This window comes from Sphaerodactylus townsendi, linkage group LG03 (assembly GCF_021028975.2).
Source record: "Sphaerodactylus townsendi isolate TG3544 linkage group LG03, MPM_Stown_v2.3, whole genome shotgun sequence".
NCBI lineage: Eukaryota > Metazoa > Chordata > Lepidosauria > Squamata > Sphaerodactylidae > Sphaerodactylus > Sphaerodactylus townsendi.
Window position 1 is genome coordinate 154,838,492 of NC_059427.1, and position 15,093 is coordinate 154,853,584.

Here is a 15,093-nt window from a genome sequence, read left to right on the forward strand (position 1 = left end):
GCTCACTTGGTTACCTTGGGCCACTCTCTCAGTTTAGTCAATATTGCAGGATTACGGGAGGGCTGCTTCCCCACGGACAAAAAATTTCCTAGATAGATCTCCTGGCATCAAGACATATCCCAGGGTAAGTTTTGTATCTCGGTTTTCTCCCTTCGCAAGATTTGAAGCGTCTGCCCATCAAAGCTGCCGTCAGGCTGGGAGGAAGAACTGCAGTGAATTATGCACGACCCCCGGTTTATTTTCATTTTCTACATGAACGTTTATGTTTACGTCATTTACATCGTTTGCGTATGTTTACGTTGTTTACGTAGATTCCGGTTTTCCAATGTTCTGATTGGCTGCAGCTAAGGGGCGGGGAGAGCAGGTGGCAACGCCAGAAAAATAAACCAGCCTGTTTCTTGCAGTATTCGCATGGGAGCGGATCGGCGTGGGCTTTTTCCAAAGAACCACCAATTTTATCGTTTTTTTGAAAGCCGAGGGATAAGGCAAATCTTGCTGGGCAGGTCTGAGTGAGAAGCCATGCGGAAGTCACGGCCAAATTGGGATGGTTCACTTCCTTAACACAGGATACATTGGCCGTGGGGAAAACACCGTAGAGGACAAAATGGGAGGGAAGAACCACATATGCCACTCTAAAGTTCTTGGAGGGAGGGATACAAATGGATGGATGGATAGACAGATCTTACCTTCTTGTTGCTGCTTATGTTCAGTAGAATATGCTTTGCCAATCATGGTCCAAACAGGCTTGAGGCAGCCAAACAGCCCTTCCAGAAAGCCACTCCCTGTTTGGCAGTGGATCCTGACTTGATCAGCATGGTAACGGGTAGCCCGCACCTCCGCATTCCCAGCGCCAGCGCCTGCACCTGCTCCGCCTCCCCCAGCTTCATTCTCATGTAGCTGCAGCACACTGTTGGCAAACTGGTCATGTGTCTCCTCGCTGGGTGTGGGGCTGTGCCCCCCGCCATCCCCGCCACCGCCATCAATGGGCAACACATCCCGCAGTACACATTGTGTGGGCGTCAGGTCCTTTTCAGGGGTGCAGTCGGAGGCGTCCGGGTCCAGCTTGCGGAGGGAGCTTTCTGTGAGGATGGTGTTGAAGCTGCCAAAGGATGGGGAAGGTGTACGGGTCTCATGCAGGCATGCCATGATGATCTTTGGGTAACGTGCAGCTAGTGCCTATGGAGAAGACAATGAGAAGAAGAAGAGAACTTCATCAACAGGATTTACTAACAGAATGAGCCAGTTAGAAGGATTTTCATGTGCCAAGCCAAATACATAATAAAGCAGGGATTTGTATGCTTAACTTATCTACCGGGAAAAATTAAAGAGCTGGACAGACAAACATCAGCTACCGCCCAGAGCATAATCGGCTTCGTAGCAGGTGCAATTTATCTCTAGATCACTGCTTCCTAATTCCTCCAACATCTTGCAAGGCCAACACGAGACACAAGAAAAAAAAGCAAGCTTTATGCTGCTTTTCTGGATTGCCGAAGGGTGCCTCCTTGACCTCGGTAGATAGGGAACTTTTATGGCATACAAACGCTAAAACCTCTAAACATGGGAACAGAGACTTTAGCTCTACTCATTAAAGCTGCTCCAATAACGGTCACAACTTTGCCAAATAAGAACTTCAAGAGATGGCACGCTAACAGAATCAATTATGGTTACAACAAAGGGTTAAACAAGGTTGCCCACCTGCACCCAGTCTATTTTGCCTCATTTGTTAATAAGTTCATAAAACCAAAAGAAAATTGGATCAGGCCATCCTCCACGCTTATAAGTTCGCTAGTACATATAATCCTTACTCTGAAGCTGCTTTATGCAGATCGACGCCACTCTCTTTGTTGCATATTCCTTTGCGCTAGGTTAAACGCCTACTTTTCAAAACTGGTGGTGCAGTAATACTAAATCATGTAAATAAGCTGGACGCTTTAACTACGACAAGTCCAAAGTCAGCGATCTTTAAGTGCAAAATCTAGGTGTAAATGTGAGCTGGAAAGTGAACAACAACCATGTCCTAAAGCAAGTAAGTCAGTTTAGATATCTAGGGCTCCTATTCAGTTACAACCTATCTTGGGTCCCTCAATACAAAACAAGCAGAGAACAAAGCCAAGGTGAATGCTGCAACATTCTCCTGTAGAAGTTTCTTCTCTTGAAAGGACATCAATTTGGCCCAGCCAGCACTGAAAATCTTCAATGCATAGATAATCCTCAGCTATTAGATGGACTTAACGGATTCAGGTAGAACTGAGAGCCCCCAACTTTGCAGCTTAACCTACCTCTACAGGGTTGTTGTTGTTTTGAGAAAAATTTTAGGGTCACCATGGTGTGTCCCATATTTTGGGATAACGCGAGAGAAACTGGACAAAATAGTATGGGAGGAGGGCATGGACATGAGTATTGTAAGCTGCTTGGGTCCCAAATTCATTTTGAGCCCAGTAAAAGTGGGTTTTATACATCAACTCTTATCAGAATATGGGCCGTAGAAATCGCCATTGACATAGTGTATACAGAACTTTAGCAACATGGGAATCCTTAACAGCTGACCAGTTCAGACTAAGGTTCAAATCAGAATTCACAATGAAACTCAGTCTGCTCTTTAGTTGAACGAGAAACTGAGAATGTTGCAGTGAGTGGGGAAAAGCTGCCCCCCCACAGGCCTTGGAATTGTCCGGACAGATTATCACGTGCCAACTATTCGTACACATTATCTTGTGCAATCCCAAACAACGCAGAGTACACCTCCTTTGCCTCGCTTTTAACGCGCTACCCAATGCTATTCCTGGCAGGCATAATAACACCCATATGAGAACAGGGTTATGTCAATGTAACATGGCCGCTGAGACGGTTCAAAATGTACTATTTCAGGTTCCAATATGCAGTCGCTATTTTGCTTTGGAGCTGTGCAGGGAAGAGAGCTCAAAGGTCAGGCCACCATCTGTGATGACCCTTCACCAACGGTCCTGTGATCATGTATGTCAGAAATGTTGCCAGTTCTGCAAGACTATTATTTGGTCAGGCTAATCATTGCCTGCTACATAGTAGTAATGGTTAAATTAATTTATATGTGCGGTTTAACAAGGCGTGGTTGTGAATGTTCAACATTGTTTTAATGTATTTAATGTTTTAATGTATTTTAATGTTTTAATGTCTCAGTTAGTAGATAAATGCCCCTTTTCTACTAACTCTGTAATTTATAATGCCAATAAAGGCTTTGGAATTGGAATTGGAATATCTTCTTTTTAAAATGTTAATAACCCAACAAGGAATCTGGTTTCTTATAATAAAACTGAGTGGGTGTTGAAGGGTTAAATCCTCGCTGCCCTGCACAGCCAGAAGCAAATTGAGGCTGCACATTCCAGAGGTCTGATCTTTAACTTGTCTGTTTGAGGACCTCATTACATGAGAGGGAGTATTTAAACTTTGAAGGCCCCTTCTTATAGTGAAAATCAGTCTGATGAAGGGAACTGCTTTCACTGGAAAAGGGATAGTGGGGGAAAGGGTTCTTCATCTCAAGTTCTTCCCCCACAGTTCCAGAGTTGTTCTTACAAGACTTTGGAACACTGAAAGAAGGGGAAGCTCTTGAGGTGGAGAAGTTACAACAGCAATTCATCCCTCCCAACTCCATCTAACCATTGGAAACTTCCCCCTTATAAAGTTGCTTTTCACTTCAAATAGTCATTGAAGTTTGACAAAATGTAGATTCATATAACACGTAGTTTGAGCCAATCACCAATCTTTTATGAGCATCTCATTCCTATGTTACTATTTGATTTACTCAGAATGAGTTTGTGTTATTTATGTGTGGACTCTTTCCTCAAGGCGTGGGACCCTTAACAAAGAGTGGATGAAAACAAGAGAATAAATAGCCACCAAACCAATTTATTTATTTATTTGCATTTATAACCCCTCTCCCAAAGGACTCAGTTAAATAACACTGTATATGGTATCAAATTAAAATTATCCAGTAACACTGTCATCTAATCTGTTAAAAAAAACTAGACCAAATCTCAGAATCTTACAATCAGAGGGTCCCATGTCCCCGGGTGCATGCTGGCTGGACACGTGGGGAGGGGGAGGATACTCGCCCCCACACCTCTCCCCTCGGGTCCTCCTTGCCCCGCCCCGCCCCACTAGGCTGCTCCTTTAGCTGGCTAAGCTTCCGCAGGCAGAAGGACCAACCTGGTTGGTCTACCGCTGGACGCCCCTTGGCCCCACCCTACAGGTGTTGCCCCGGACACCATTCCCCTTCCCCTACGCCTCTGCTTACAATGCTTTTGAAAAACATTCAGAACTAGATTTGGCATTAGGTTGGCCTCAACCAGAACCAGGGCTTTTTCAGGGCTAGCCTGGTGGAACTCTCTGTCCACTGACACCAGGGCCCTGCATGACCTTGTCCGGCTTTGCAGGGCCTGTAAGACAGAGGTGTTCTGCCGGGCTGAGACACCTATATATTGCTATATATAGGTGGACTCCCAACCATTTTCCATCCACGGTCAATTGGACCAGTATCATTAACATTTGTTTGTTGTGTCATCTAGTTATGTCCCCTTCTCGACTGGTTCCCCCCCCCCCCGATAAATCTGGGATTGTGGTTAAGGGGATGAAAGGTGCTTATCGCCATCTACAATGGGATTGTCTTGATTTATTTTAATGTTGGTTTTATGTACTGCTTTATATTTACTGTGAGCCACCCCAAGCCTGGCTATGGCCAGGAACGGGAAGGGTATAAGTCTAGTAAATAAAATAAAATAATTTTTTTAAAAGATGGAGGGATAACGCAGTAAGAATTTTCTCTCTTCTTAATTGCCTCCCACTGCCCTTGCAACATTCTCCTATCAGCAGTTTCAGATAAAAGGGGTAAGACAGAAGAGAGGGGAGGTGGAGATACTTCCATAGATTTACCACCTGAGCCACAAAGGAATCTGGCAGCTGGGAAACTCACCTTAAACTACAAGTCAAATGGATATGAAGATCTGTTTCTGTAAAACCATTCAAATTTCATGGTGAATGAGCATCCCCGGTAAACAGGTTTCCTAATAACCGCCTTACCAAATGTCAGGCGATTTCAGTGTAATTCCTGGAAAGTTTGCGGAAGATATGATGCCACTTCCAGGTGATGCTTTAGTCTGTCTTTCCTAATCTTGATGGTCTTTACCACTGAAACTAGGGAAAACTCCCAGAATGTCACTCTGTGGATACCCTTTTCTCCCCTCTTCTTCAATTTCTCAGGAGTGGGAAACAAGGGCTGGGGGCAGTACATCTTTTTAAGTGGGCAAATAGGAGGCCTAATTTGTGCATGATTACGTAACTGTACCAGTTGATGGGCTAGCAAGCCAGTATTGGATTCAGCACCAAACAGAAATAATATAAGTGTCAATCTCATACATCTTAAAGGTGGCCAGCAGCTATGGAAACACTGAGAGGTTTGTTCTTCAAAAAGCAGGGCAGCCCAAATAGGCTTCAAAAAGGGACTTAAATATGACCAAATGAAAAGAGAAAATCTTACCCCCCCCAAGAACAAAATCAGAGAAAAGTAAAAGCAAGCCTGAGGGAGATGTACCCCCACCTCACCCCACACACAAAGGAATCTATCTGAGAGCTGGACAAACAGATTGATTAAGAGGATGGAACTCTTGGCCTGGAACAAATGCAAAGCTTAGCAGAGGGGCCCAGAAGAAAATGGAAGATTTTTAAAGAAAGGGTGCTAAGAAGCCTTAATGTAATATCTTGCACGGGAAGCCAACAAAGAGGGTCTTAAAGTAGCGAGGGGGGGAATTACATGATCAGAGCGGCAAGCAAGAAAAAGAAGTTGAACATCTTAGGGAGAAGAGAGACGTAACAAAGGAAAGAGAATCCACAGCATTTTTCTCAGCCTCAGGGTGAGTCCTACTTTAAGAATTCAGTTGATCGAGATGGAGACATAAAAAACCCCACTGATTGTGGGTTCAGCCATAAGCCCCGCCTCTTCTCTGATCATGTTATGTTAATGGCTATTAATTTTTTAAAAAATCTGAATTGGACTTCACATATATATTAGCTATCTTGTAGCCTGTATTATGGGGAGATAAATAAATTTTAAATAAAGAAAATTGCTCTGCACAATGGTTACAACCACAACAAAAAATAACAATAGCAGCAATATAATAACTTTTAGCTCCCAAAACAGGGGACAGGGGAAGTGTCACTGTACAAGTGGGTTGCCAGTGGGAGACATGGGAGTGGGGGCAGCTGTCAGCGATGGGATAATGTCATTTCCAGGGAAGTATGGAAGTGTCATCACACCTCTTTAAGGACTGCCAGAAACTCTATGGTAAAGCCATATTGTTTCCACAGATTCCTAGAGAATACGTATGTCACTTCCGGTTTTTCCTGGAACTGCTGTCATGTGGGTGGCCTGATAGCCACTTTTAAAAACTTTTCTCCCACTGCTGTTCTAATGTGGACTCATGCATGTACATGCATACCCAGAGGTATAGCGGGGGGAAATGGTGCCTGGGGCAAAATTGCGTCCCACGTGCCTCCTGCTATGTCCCCCATGCCCCACTTACCTGACAGTCCTGGGCAACCTGGCGGGGCAGAGGGGTGCTTGGCTGCAGCCTCCGCCAGGCTTGGCGGGGTGGGGCTGGCCCAAGAGGCACCCTGCAGCAGCCCCGCTAGGCCACTCCTTCAGCCTCTGCTGGGCCCAGCCGAGGGAGGAAGGGGGAGGGGTGTGGGGGTGATTTTGCACCACCACCCCTCATGGCACCATCCCCTCTTCCCCTGTACTGACTTGGACGAGCCAAGTCAACGCGAGGGGGGAGGGGTGTGGGGAGCTATATTTTGCCCCCCCACGTGACAGGATGGCATGTGCCTGCGGACATGTGACCCTACATGTCCCCGTGGGTGCTCCGCCCCTGCGCACACACACCAGAATCAACTGAGGCTTCTAATCAAATGCACAAGCTGTTTTCAGACATGCCAAGTGTAGAGAAGTTGGAAGTCTCACAACAGTCTATGCTCGGCCTGCCAAGCTTGGGACCCACCAAGCCATACACAACAGCCCAATGGGCTGCCACTGAAACGTCAAATGATCTGAAATACAATTACCAGTTGAGTTTACTCACTGAAACTTGCCAAATGGAATGTATAAATCCAATATTGCTATTTTCCCTTCATAATCTGTTGAAACTACCCATGGTTGACCTCCCGCCCCCACTGAGGTTGTTATAGCAAGTAGCTTGGAAACTTCTTAACTGTGTGTTTGTTCTTGCACTGTCCTAAGGACTCTGGCTGGGCTTTTTCAGCGGTGGCACCTTACCTTTGGAACATCCTCCCCTGTGAGGCTCGCCTGGAACCTACCTTACTTCTTTTTAGGTGCCAGGCTATAACATTCCTTTTAACCCGGGCTTTTAAGAGTTTTCTTTCAGACATTTAATGGTAGGCTTCTGGCCCTAGGATCATTTTTGTCTACATCACTTTAGGCAGCTTAGTGTGCAGAAGCATAGCAAGGGGGGGAAGTGCACGGTGCACCAGTGCATCCTCCGCCCCGCCCTGAAACGCCCCGCCCCAGAACGCCCCCGCCACACCCCCACAGGGCCATGCGCCCGGTGCGTTGCACACCCACCTACCTTTCCCCCTTGGAGCTACGCCTCTGTTAATGTGTATTTTATGCTGTAGATGTCCTGCTTGTTTTAATGGCAATGTCTTGTTTTTTTAATAATTGTGTTTTTAATGGCTGTGTTTCAATGATTTTGTTGTATTGGTTGTAAGCTGTCTTCAACTGGTTTTTGGAAAGGTGACATATGCATTTTCTAAATATGTATTTCCTGTGCAAAAAGGTCTGCACCTAGGCGGCCTATATAAATTACGCTACGCAACACCTATTAGCTTATTGTGCACGATTGCTTCCACTGCAGCTAGCTATAGCAAAAGGCTCTGGGCAGTGGTGTACCTAGGCAAACTGGCGCCCTGGGCAAAACCTGAGTTTGAGGCCCCCCCACTTGGGCAGAGCAACCCAGCCACAGCACTCACCCTTCCTGGATGGTCCCAGTAGCCCAAGTTCACCGGAGGAGGAGCTCCCGTCCTCCTGCTCTGCCTCTGGTGGCTTGTGGGCCACCGTACAGAGTGGGCATGGCTTAGCCAGAGTAGGCAGGGCTTAGAAATCAGGCACCCCATGTGACTTGAAATTTCTGCACCTTGGGCAACTGCTCACTTTGCCCAATGGGCGGTATGCCACTGGCTATAGGGAAAGGTCCATTGGAGCTCTGCTCAGTCCTGCTTGGTGGAAGTTCACCTGGTATTGACCACACACTTTCTATTTTTGCATTCTGACACGCGAGGAACTTGCTCAACCTGTAAGAAAGATAGAGGAGGCACTTTGGATGTTGAACTCTGCCTGCAGATGCAGGCAGCCTTGTATATAGTTGTGATAACATCAAAACATCAATGAACGATGAAGAACAGATGAAGAATTTTTAAAAGTTTTGAGAAGTTTTCCAAAAAAATGAAACAGAGGATGACAGGCATTTGCAAGGAAGAAGAGAATTCCAAATGAACTGGAAGGGAAGAAAGAAACGAAGGCAGAGGGAGAAGAGTACTTTATTTAAAGGTCAGAAGAGAGCAGTCTTTTAACTGGAGCATCTTTGCACCAAGCCTGCCTGAACAGGGCCTGTGGAGGTGTGTTTTTGTTGGCAATGGGACAACCTTTTGTGGGAGATGAAGGCAGTGGTGTACCTAGGCAAACTGGAGCCCTGGGCAAAACCTGAGTTTGATGCCCCCCCATCAGCGGCCACCCTCCCCCATCGTGACCAAACAATGATTTTTTACACCAGGTCGTTTCAAAGTCACCATCACATGCCACACATATGCCCCAACTCACAAATCTCAACACAGCAATGGGCCATGCCACACAGCAGAAATATTTTTTAAAAACAATTTCAAAATGCTTTCAAAATGTTTTATTACTGCTATGAAAACATTTTATGGTGTTGTATCCAGTCCCCCCAGTTGGGGGAAACAGCATCACTTTCACTGTTTAAACTGGGGACCTCAGATTCTCCCTTTAAATCCATGCCAAAGGGGGTGGATTTAACAACAACAACAACAACAACAACAACAATAATATTAATAATAATAAACAACCTTTATTAGGCATTGAGAGAATAAAAGAAAGAAAACAAGCTTTGACAGGAAGTGGGTGGATTTAAAAGGAGAATCTGGGGAAATTTAGGGGGTGCCTGCTGTCAAAGGTGCAATTATTAAGATAGCAGCACCAAAATTTCAGAGTATCTTTGTGAGACCCTACTGATGATACCACCCAGGTTTGGTGAAGTTTGGTTCAGAGGTCCAAAGTTATGGACCCTCAAAGGTGTACCCCCATCTCCTATTAGCTCCCATTGGAAACAATGGGGGATGGGACACTGCCTTTGGGAGTCCATAACCTTGGACTCCCTAAACCAAACCTCACCAAACTTGGGTGATATCATCAGGAGAGTCTCCTGAAAAATCCCTGAAATTTTGGTGCTGCTAACCAAAAACCAGCACCCCCTGCAGGCCACAAACAGAAACAGCACTGAAAATACAAAAAAACCCCACAAACAAACCTGCATTTTTGGTGCCCGCCACAAGGGGACGCCCTGGACAACTGCCCATTTTGCCCAATGGGAGGAACGCCTCTGGATGAAGGGCAGCCTTTGAACCTGGCCTTTGCCAGGTACTTTGTATTATGCCTCAAGACTGCCGCCACCATTGCCTTGAAATGAAAATCTCTTGCGGCAGAAAACCTACATAAAATTCACTTTGGTCTTTTGAAAAAGGACAGAGCTGCCAGCCTGTTGCAGAACTAAAGAGCAATCGGGAAAAATATTTAGACCATCTTTCGAGCACCAGCCATGCTATACAAAGAATTAGAAAATAAACCCTTATCACAAAAGCCCTGCAGGTATGTCACTTTCCACTTCCGACATGCATCATGCACAGATGTAAAGCTGGAAGGCTGGCCCAGCAAGACTTTCTCTATACAGCAAGCCTAAACATTTGTCATAAATGCGAAGTAATTTTAATAATTATACTTCTCGTTTATACAGCACTCTCACCTCCAATTGTTCACATGGTTCATGAAGATTATCTCCGTAATCCTGACAGAAATCACCTAGGTGATTAAAGAAGTATCTCTCCACTATATTTTCCTTAAAGATATAAAGGAGCTTTAAAGAAAAGAAAGGAAAGGAAAGGAGAGATGCATTTTTAAATACACCCTATGGGGATTAGACCAATATTTTTATCCATGAAGTTGGAGGCAGAAGTTGGAGGCAGAAGTAAAAGAATGGCTTGGCTTAGTTCAGGGTTGAGATGAGTATCTAACTGAGGTTGCCCTGCCTCTCAAACCCTCACATTCGGTTGAGCCTGGTGATGTCACATGGAATGGTAGTACCATTGGTGGTACTGGCACATACCATTGAGAATTGTATCATGAGGGATCTACAAAGTCTGACTTCAGAGGTACTTTCAAGACCGAGGCCCTTTCTGCATGGGCCAATAAACACAGGTCATCCACGGGTTTAAACCAGCGGAGGGGAACTTCGCACGTTCCTGGCCCTGTATTGGGTCAGCCCCACGTTATCTGCTCCAACCCAGTTTAAACAAGAATTGTGTTATCTGTGATGATTTTTTATGAGGCAGCTGCTGATTCTTTTTATGAAGCTGCTGCTGAGTGAACAGCCCCGCATGAGAGGCAGGTTACTCGGACGTTGCTCTATTGTTTCCTACCCCCCCCTCCCCCGCGTAGCCACATATGAGAGCACCAATGTCTAGAGATGTTGATATGGCTGCGGGGGTCTTCTGCGGCCGGCTGCATTGCAATGCAGCAGAGAGGGGCAGGGGCAGCTGCAGCAGACACGCCTCCGTGCAAAGGCGCATCACCCAGCCGTGTTGGCTCCAGGGCCACCTGCCCAGAGCTGTGTGAAGGGCCCGGGGCTGTACCGGGCTCATCTATCCTGGCTGCACCCCGTGTTTATTGGCCTGTGCAGAAAAAGCCCAACAAAAATTTCCAGGGTATAAGCTTTCACGAGTCAAAGTGCACTCTGCTGGGTACCCATATTTGTCCGATACCTATCCAGTAGCACCTTGGAGATCAACAATAATTTCCAGGATATTAAGTTTTATGAGTCAAAGCTCATTTTTTTCAGAGTTGGGCATCTCACAAAGACCCCTTCTGCACATACAGAATAATCCGCTTTCAATGCTCTTCGAAGCTGTGCAGAATAGCAAAATCTACTTGCAAACCGTTGTGAAACTGGATTGAAAACACATTATTCTGCATGTGCAGAAGGGGCCAAAGTGACCCTTGACTCCCAAAAACTTACATATGGGGAAATTCTGTCAGTGTCTAAGATGTTACTGGACTCGACTTTTGCTCTGCTACTATAGACTAACGAAGCTACCCACTTGAAATTATTTTCATGAGGCATTTGTGCCATAATCTTTGAGCCAGGATGATGCACAATTTAAAAAGTTACATAGAAATTATGTGGTTGATGTAAATGTTTTTAGCAATAGCTTGTTGCCTTCAGTCTCCAATTAAATGTTAACATAAGCAGGGGGCGCCAATGGTCAGTCACTTGATGGCTTCTCCTGAATTTTTATAAGTACAGGAACAACACTACACTGAGGCTACTATAAAGTAACAAACAGTACAATTTTTTATTATATTGTATATAAAAAGGTGCAAATAGAAAAACTAGAAAACTAATAAACATTCATGCCCTGTGAAATAGCAAGCCTGCTGCGGTTTCTAGGAATTACTGGGATTAGATTTTTGTCAGTGTATTGTGAAGAATACAAATCTTCATCATGTGAAGGGCAGCAAATTATTTGGATAGGACAGCAATTGCAGGGTGAACTCATGCTACGCCACACAATTTAAGGAGGAACTTCTTTCTGGATTAGAAATACAGGTCTTTACTGAAGAAGATGAGAGCCAGTCTCCCAACAAAACAGGGACTTTTGTTATCTGGAAAACCTGTCTGTATCTAGGTGAACTGTTTTTCCCCTTACGTTGTGATTGGGAATTGGATTCTTGCCTCATAGCTACATGTTGCGTTTTGACCATGTGTTACTTATTACTTATCTAGATTGAGCAGCCTTTTGTTAGACACAGAGTTATGTGTTACTTCCATGAACCTAGGGTTTGACATAGTGCGCTTATTAGTTTTCTAATTTTCCTATTTGCACCTTTTCAGATACAATATTTGCAGTTTGTTACTTTATAGTAGTATTGCCTCCCTGAGAATAAATTTGCCTCCCTGAGAATAAATCCCAAAACCTACGGGTCAAAGCATACCCCTCTGTGTGAAATCCATCCTTCAGTCATTGGCTTTTTTGTTTGTTTTGGTCTAGCTTCTGATGTCTGTGCTGTGAAGTGTGTTTATTTTATGACATAAGGGACAACTTAGGCCTGGTCTACGGATATGGCAGAACGGTTCCAGGATGCTCTACGGGAGACCCTTCCCACTGGTGATATGCTAGATGAGCTGGTAGAGAGCTGGGATACCAGGCTCTCTGAAGCCATCGAATGTATTGCTCCAAGGCGCCCTCTCCGCACCCGCACCAACCCGGCTCCTTGGTATACCGAGGAGCTGAGGAAGATGAAACGGGAACTGAGACAGCTTGAGCGAGTGTGGCGGCGGGCACTTGACGAGAGGTCAAGACACTCGTACCGATCGTTTATGAGGTCCTATGAGAGTGTTGTGAAGGAGACAAAGCAGGCATACTTTACGTCCGCTATTGAAAAGGCTAGTTCGCGCCCGGCCCAATTGTTTCGAGTGATTCGGACATTGACGACCTCTTCGATAGGTCCTAAAGATAATAAATTGGAATTAGGCTGTGAGGCATTTGCGGACTACTTCACACCCAAAGTCTTGTCCCTCCGCCAATCCCTGCCAGCCACAGTTGATACAGAAAGTGAACTAGAGACCCCTGGGCCGTCTTTGGGTCCTTTCTTGGACCACTTCAGCTTACTTGACCCAATGAATGTGGACAGGACCCTGGATGCTGTACGATCTACCACTTGTCCTTTTGACCCGTGCCCTTCCTGATTGGTGAAAGCCAGCAGGGAGGAGCTTCGGAGCCACCTGTTGGATATAGTCAACAGCTCCCCTGAGCAAGGAGCTTTCCCTGGTCGGCTTAAAGAGGCAGTGGTCCGCCCACTCCTGAAAAGACCGTCTTTGGATCCAAAGGATCCGGCCAATTACCGCCCAGTTTCTAATTTACCATTCTTGGGTAAGGTAATTGAGCGAGCGGTGGCGGATCAACTCCAGCGGTTTCTGGATGATGCAAACGTACTGGATCCCTTTCAGTCCGGCTTCCGCGCTGGTCATGGAACCGAGACGGTGTTGGTTGCCGTTGTGGACGATCTCCGGCTACACTTGGATAGAGGCGGGTCGGCACTGCTGGTGTTGTTAGATCTCACCGCAGCGTTCGACGTAGTAGATCATGACCTTTTGGTCCACCGCCTCACTGGTATTGGGATCCGGGGTTCAGCCTTGAATTGGCTGACCTCATTTCTCCAAGACCGGGGACAGCAGGTAGCGTCGGGGGGGTGAGATCTCTGAACGACGCCCCATCATGTGTGGGGTGCCGCAAGGAGCGATACTCTCTCTGATGCTCTTTAACATCTATATGCACCCCCTGGCAAGTCTAGTCCGGAGTTTTGGGCTGCGGTGTCACCAGTATGCTGATGACACCCAGCTTTTGTTCACAATGGAGGGCCACCCGACTTTGGCTCCTGATGCTCTCCAGCGTTGTTTAGATGCTGTGGCTGATTGGTTGAGTGCGAGTCGGCTGAAGTTGAACCCTACAAAGACGGAGGTCATGTGGCTGGGTTGAGGGGAGTGTCCGGCGGCCTTTAGTCTGCCTACGCTGCACGGTAAGGCATTAACATTTGCCTTGTCCGCCAAAAACCTCGGGGTGATACTGAACCCATCACTATCGTTGGTTGCCCAGGTCACCCAGATGGCTAAGGCAGTGTTCTACCATCTGCGGCAGGCTAGACAACTGGCCCCCTACCTCTCCCGCTCTGATCTGGCCACAGTGATCCATGCCACGGTCACCTCTAGGTTAGACTACTGTAACTCGCTCTACGCGGGCTTACCTTTAGCCATGATCCGGAAATTGAAGCTCGTGCAAAATGCGGCAGCCAGGTTGCTGACGGGAACATCTATTAGGGACCGGATTACTCCGGTCCTGTACCAACTACACTGGCTGCCGATCGAGTACCGGGTCATGTTTAAAGTTTTGGTTTTGACCTTTAAAGCTATTCGTGGCCTTGGACCAGCATATCTACAGGACCGTCTCTCCCTATATCGCCCTGCTAGGCCCCTCCGCTCCTCGGAGGTGGACCTTCTGGTGATCCCTGGCCCCAAAGTGGGCCGGCTGGCCTCTACAAGGGCCAGGGCTTTTACGGCCCTGGCCCCTACCTGGTGGAACAGGCTCCCAGGTGAGATCAGGGCCCTGCGAGACATACAGAGTTTCCGCAGGGCCTGTAAAACGGACCTGTTCCGCCAGGCATTTGGCCAGCCAGGATAACACCACACTCTGTGACAAATATCTGGCCTCCATGGGTACAAGAAAAATGGAAGGGGAAACAATTTTAATTGCCATCAGAATTTTAATAATTTATATATGGTTTTAACTGAGATAAATGCGGAATGGATTTTAACTGTTTTATATATTGATGGACACCGCCCTGAGCCCTTCGGGGAAGGGCAGTATAGAAATTCAATAAATAAATAAATAAATAAATAAATACCATATGCTCAGAAGAGAGCTAGTGTTTTATACTGGTTAAGGTTTCAAACTAGTTCGAATCCCCACTCTGTCATGAAAACTTGCTGGGTGACCTTGGGCCAGTTACACACTCTCAGCCTCAAACCCAGCAAGTAGTAGTAGAAGAAGAGTTGGGATTTATACCCCACCTTTCTCTCCTGTAAAGAGATTCAAGGTGGCTTACAAGCTCCTTTCCCTTCCTCTCCCCACAACAGACACCTTGTGAGGTAGCTGGGGCTAAGAGAGTTCAGAGAGAAATGTGACTAGCCCAAGGTCACCCAGCTGGAA

At 46.3% G+C, this 15,093-nt stretch overlaps 1 protein-coding gene across 4 annotated transcripts in view; it reads right to left on the reverse strand.

The window, feature by feature from the left end:
* MAP3K12 (mitogen-activated protein kinase kinase kinase 12) overlaps positions 1-15,093 on the reverse strand; it is a 171,597-nt gene that overhangs the window by 48,799 nt on the left and 107,705 nt on the right. For all 4 annotated transcript variants that reach the window (XM_048488662.1, XM_048488664.1, XM_048488665.1 and 1 more), the window contains one exon: positions 687-1,176. In XM_048488662.1, coding sequence (XP_048344619.1) covers positions 687-1,146 — 460 coding nt within the window. In that variant the 5' untranslated portion in view covers positions 1,147-1,176. The remainder of the gene's footprint in view (positions 1-686; positions 1,177-15,093) is intronic.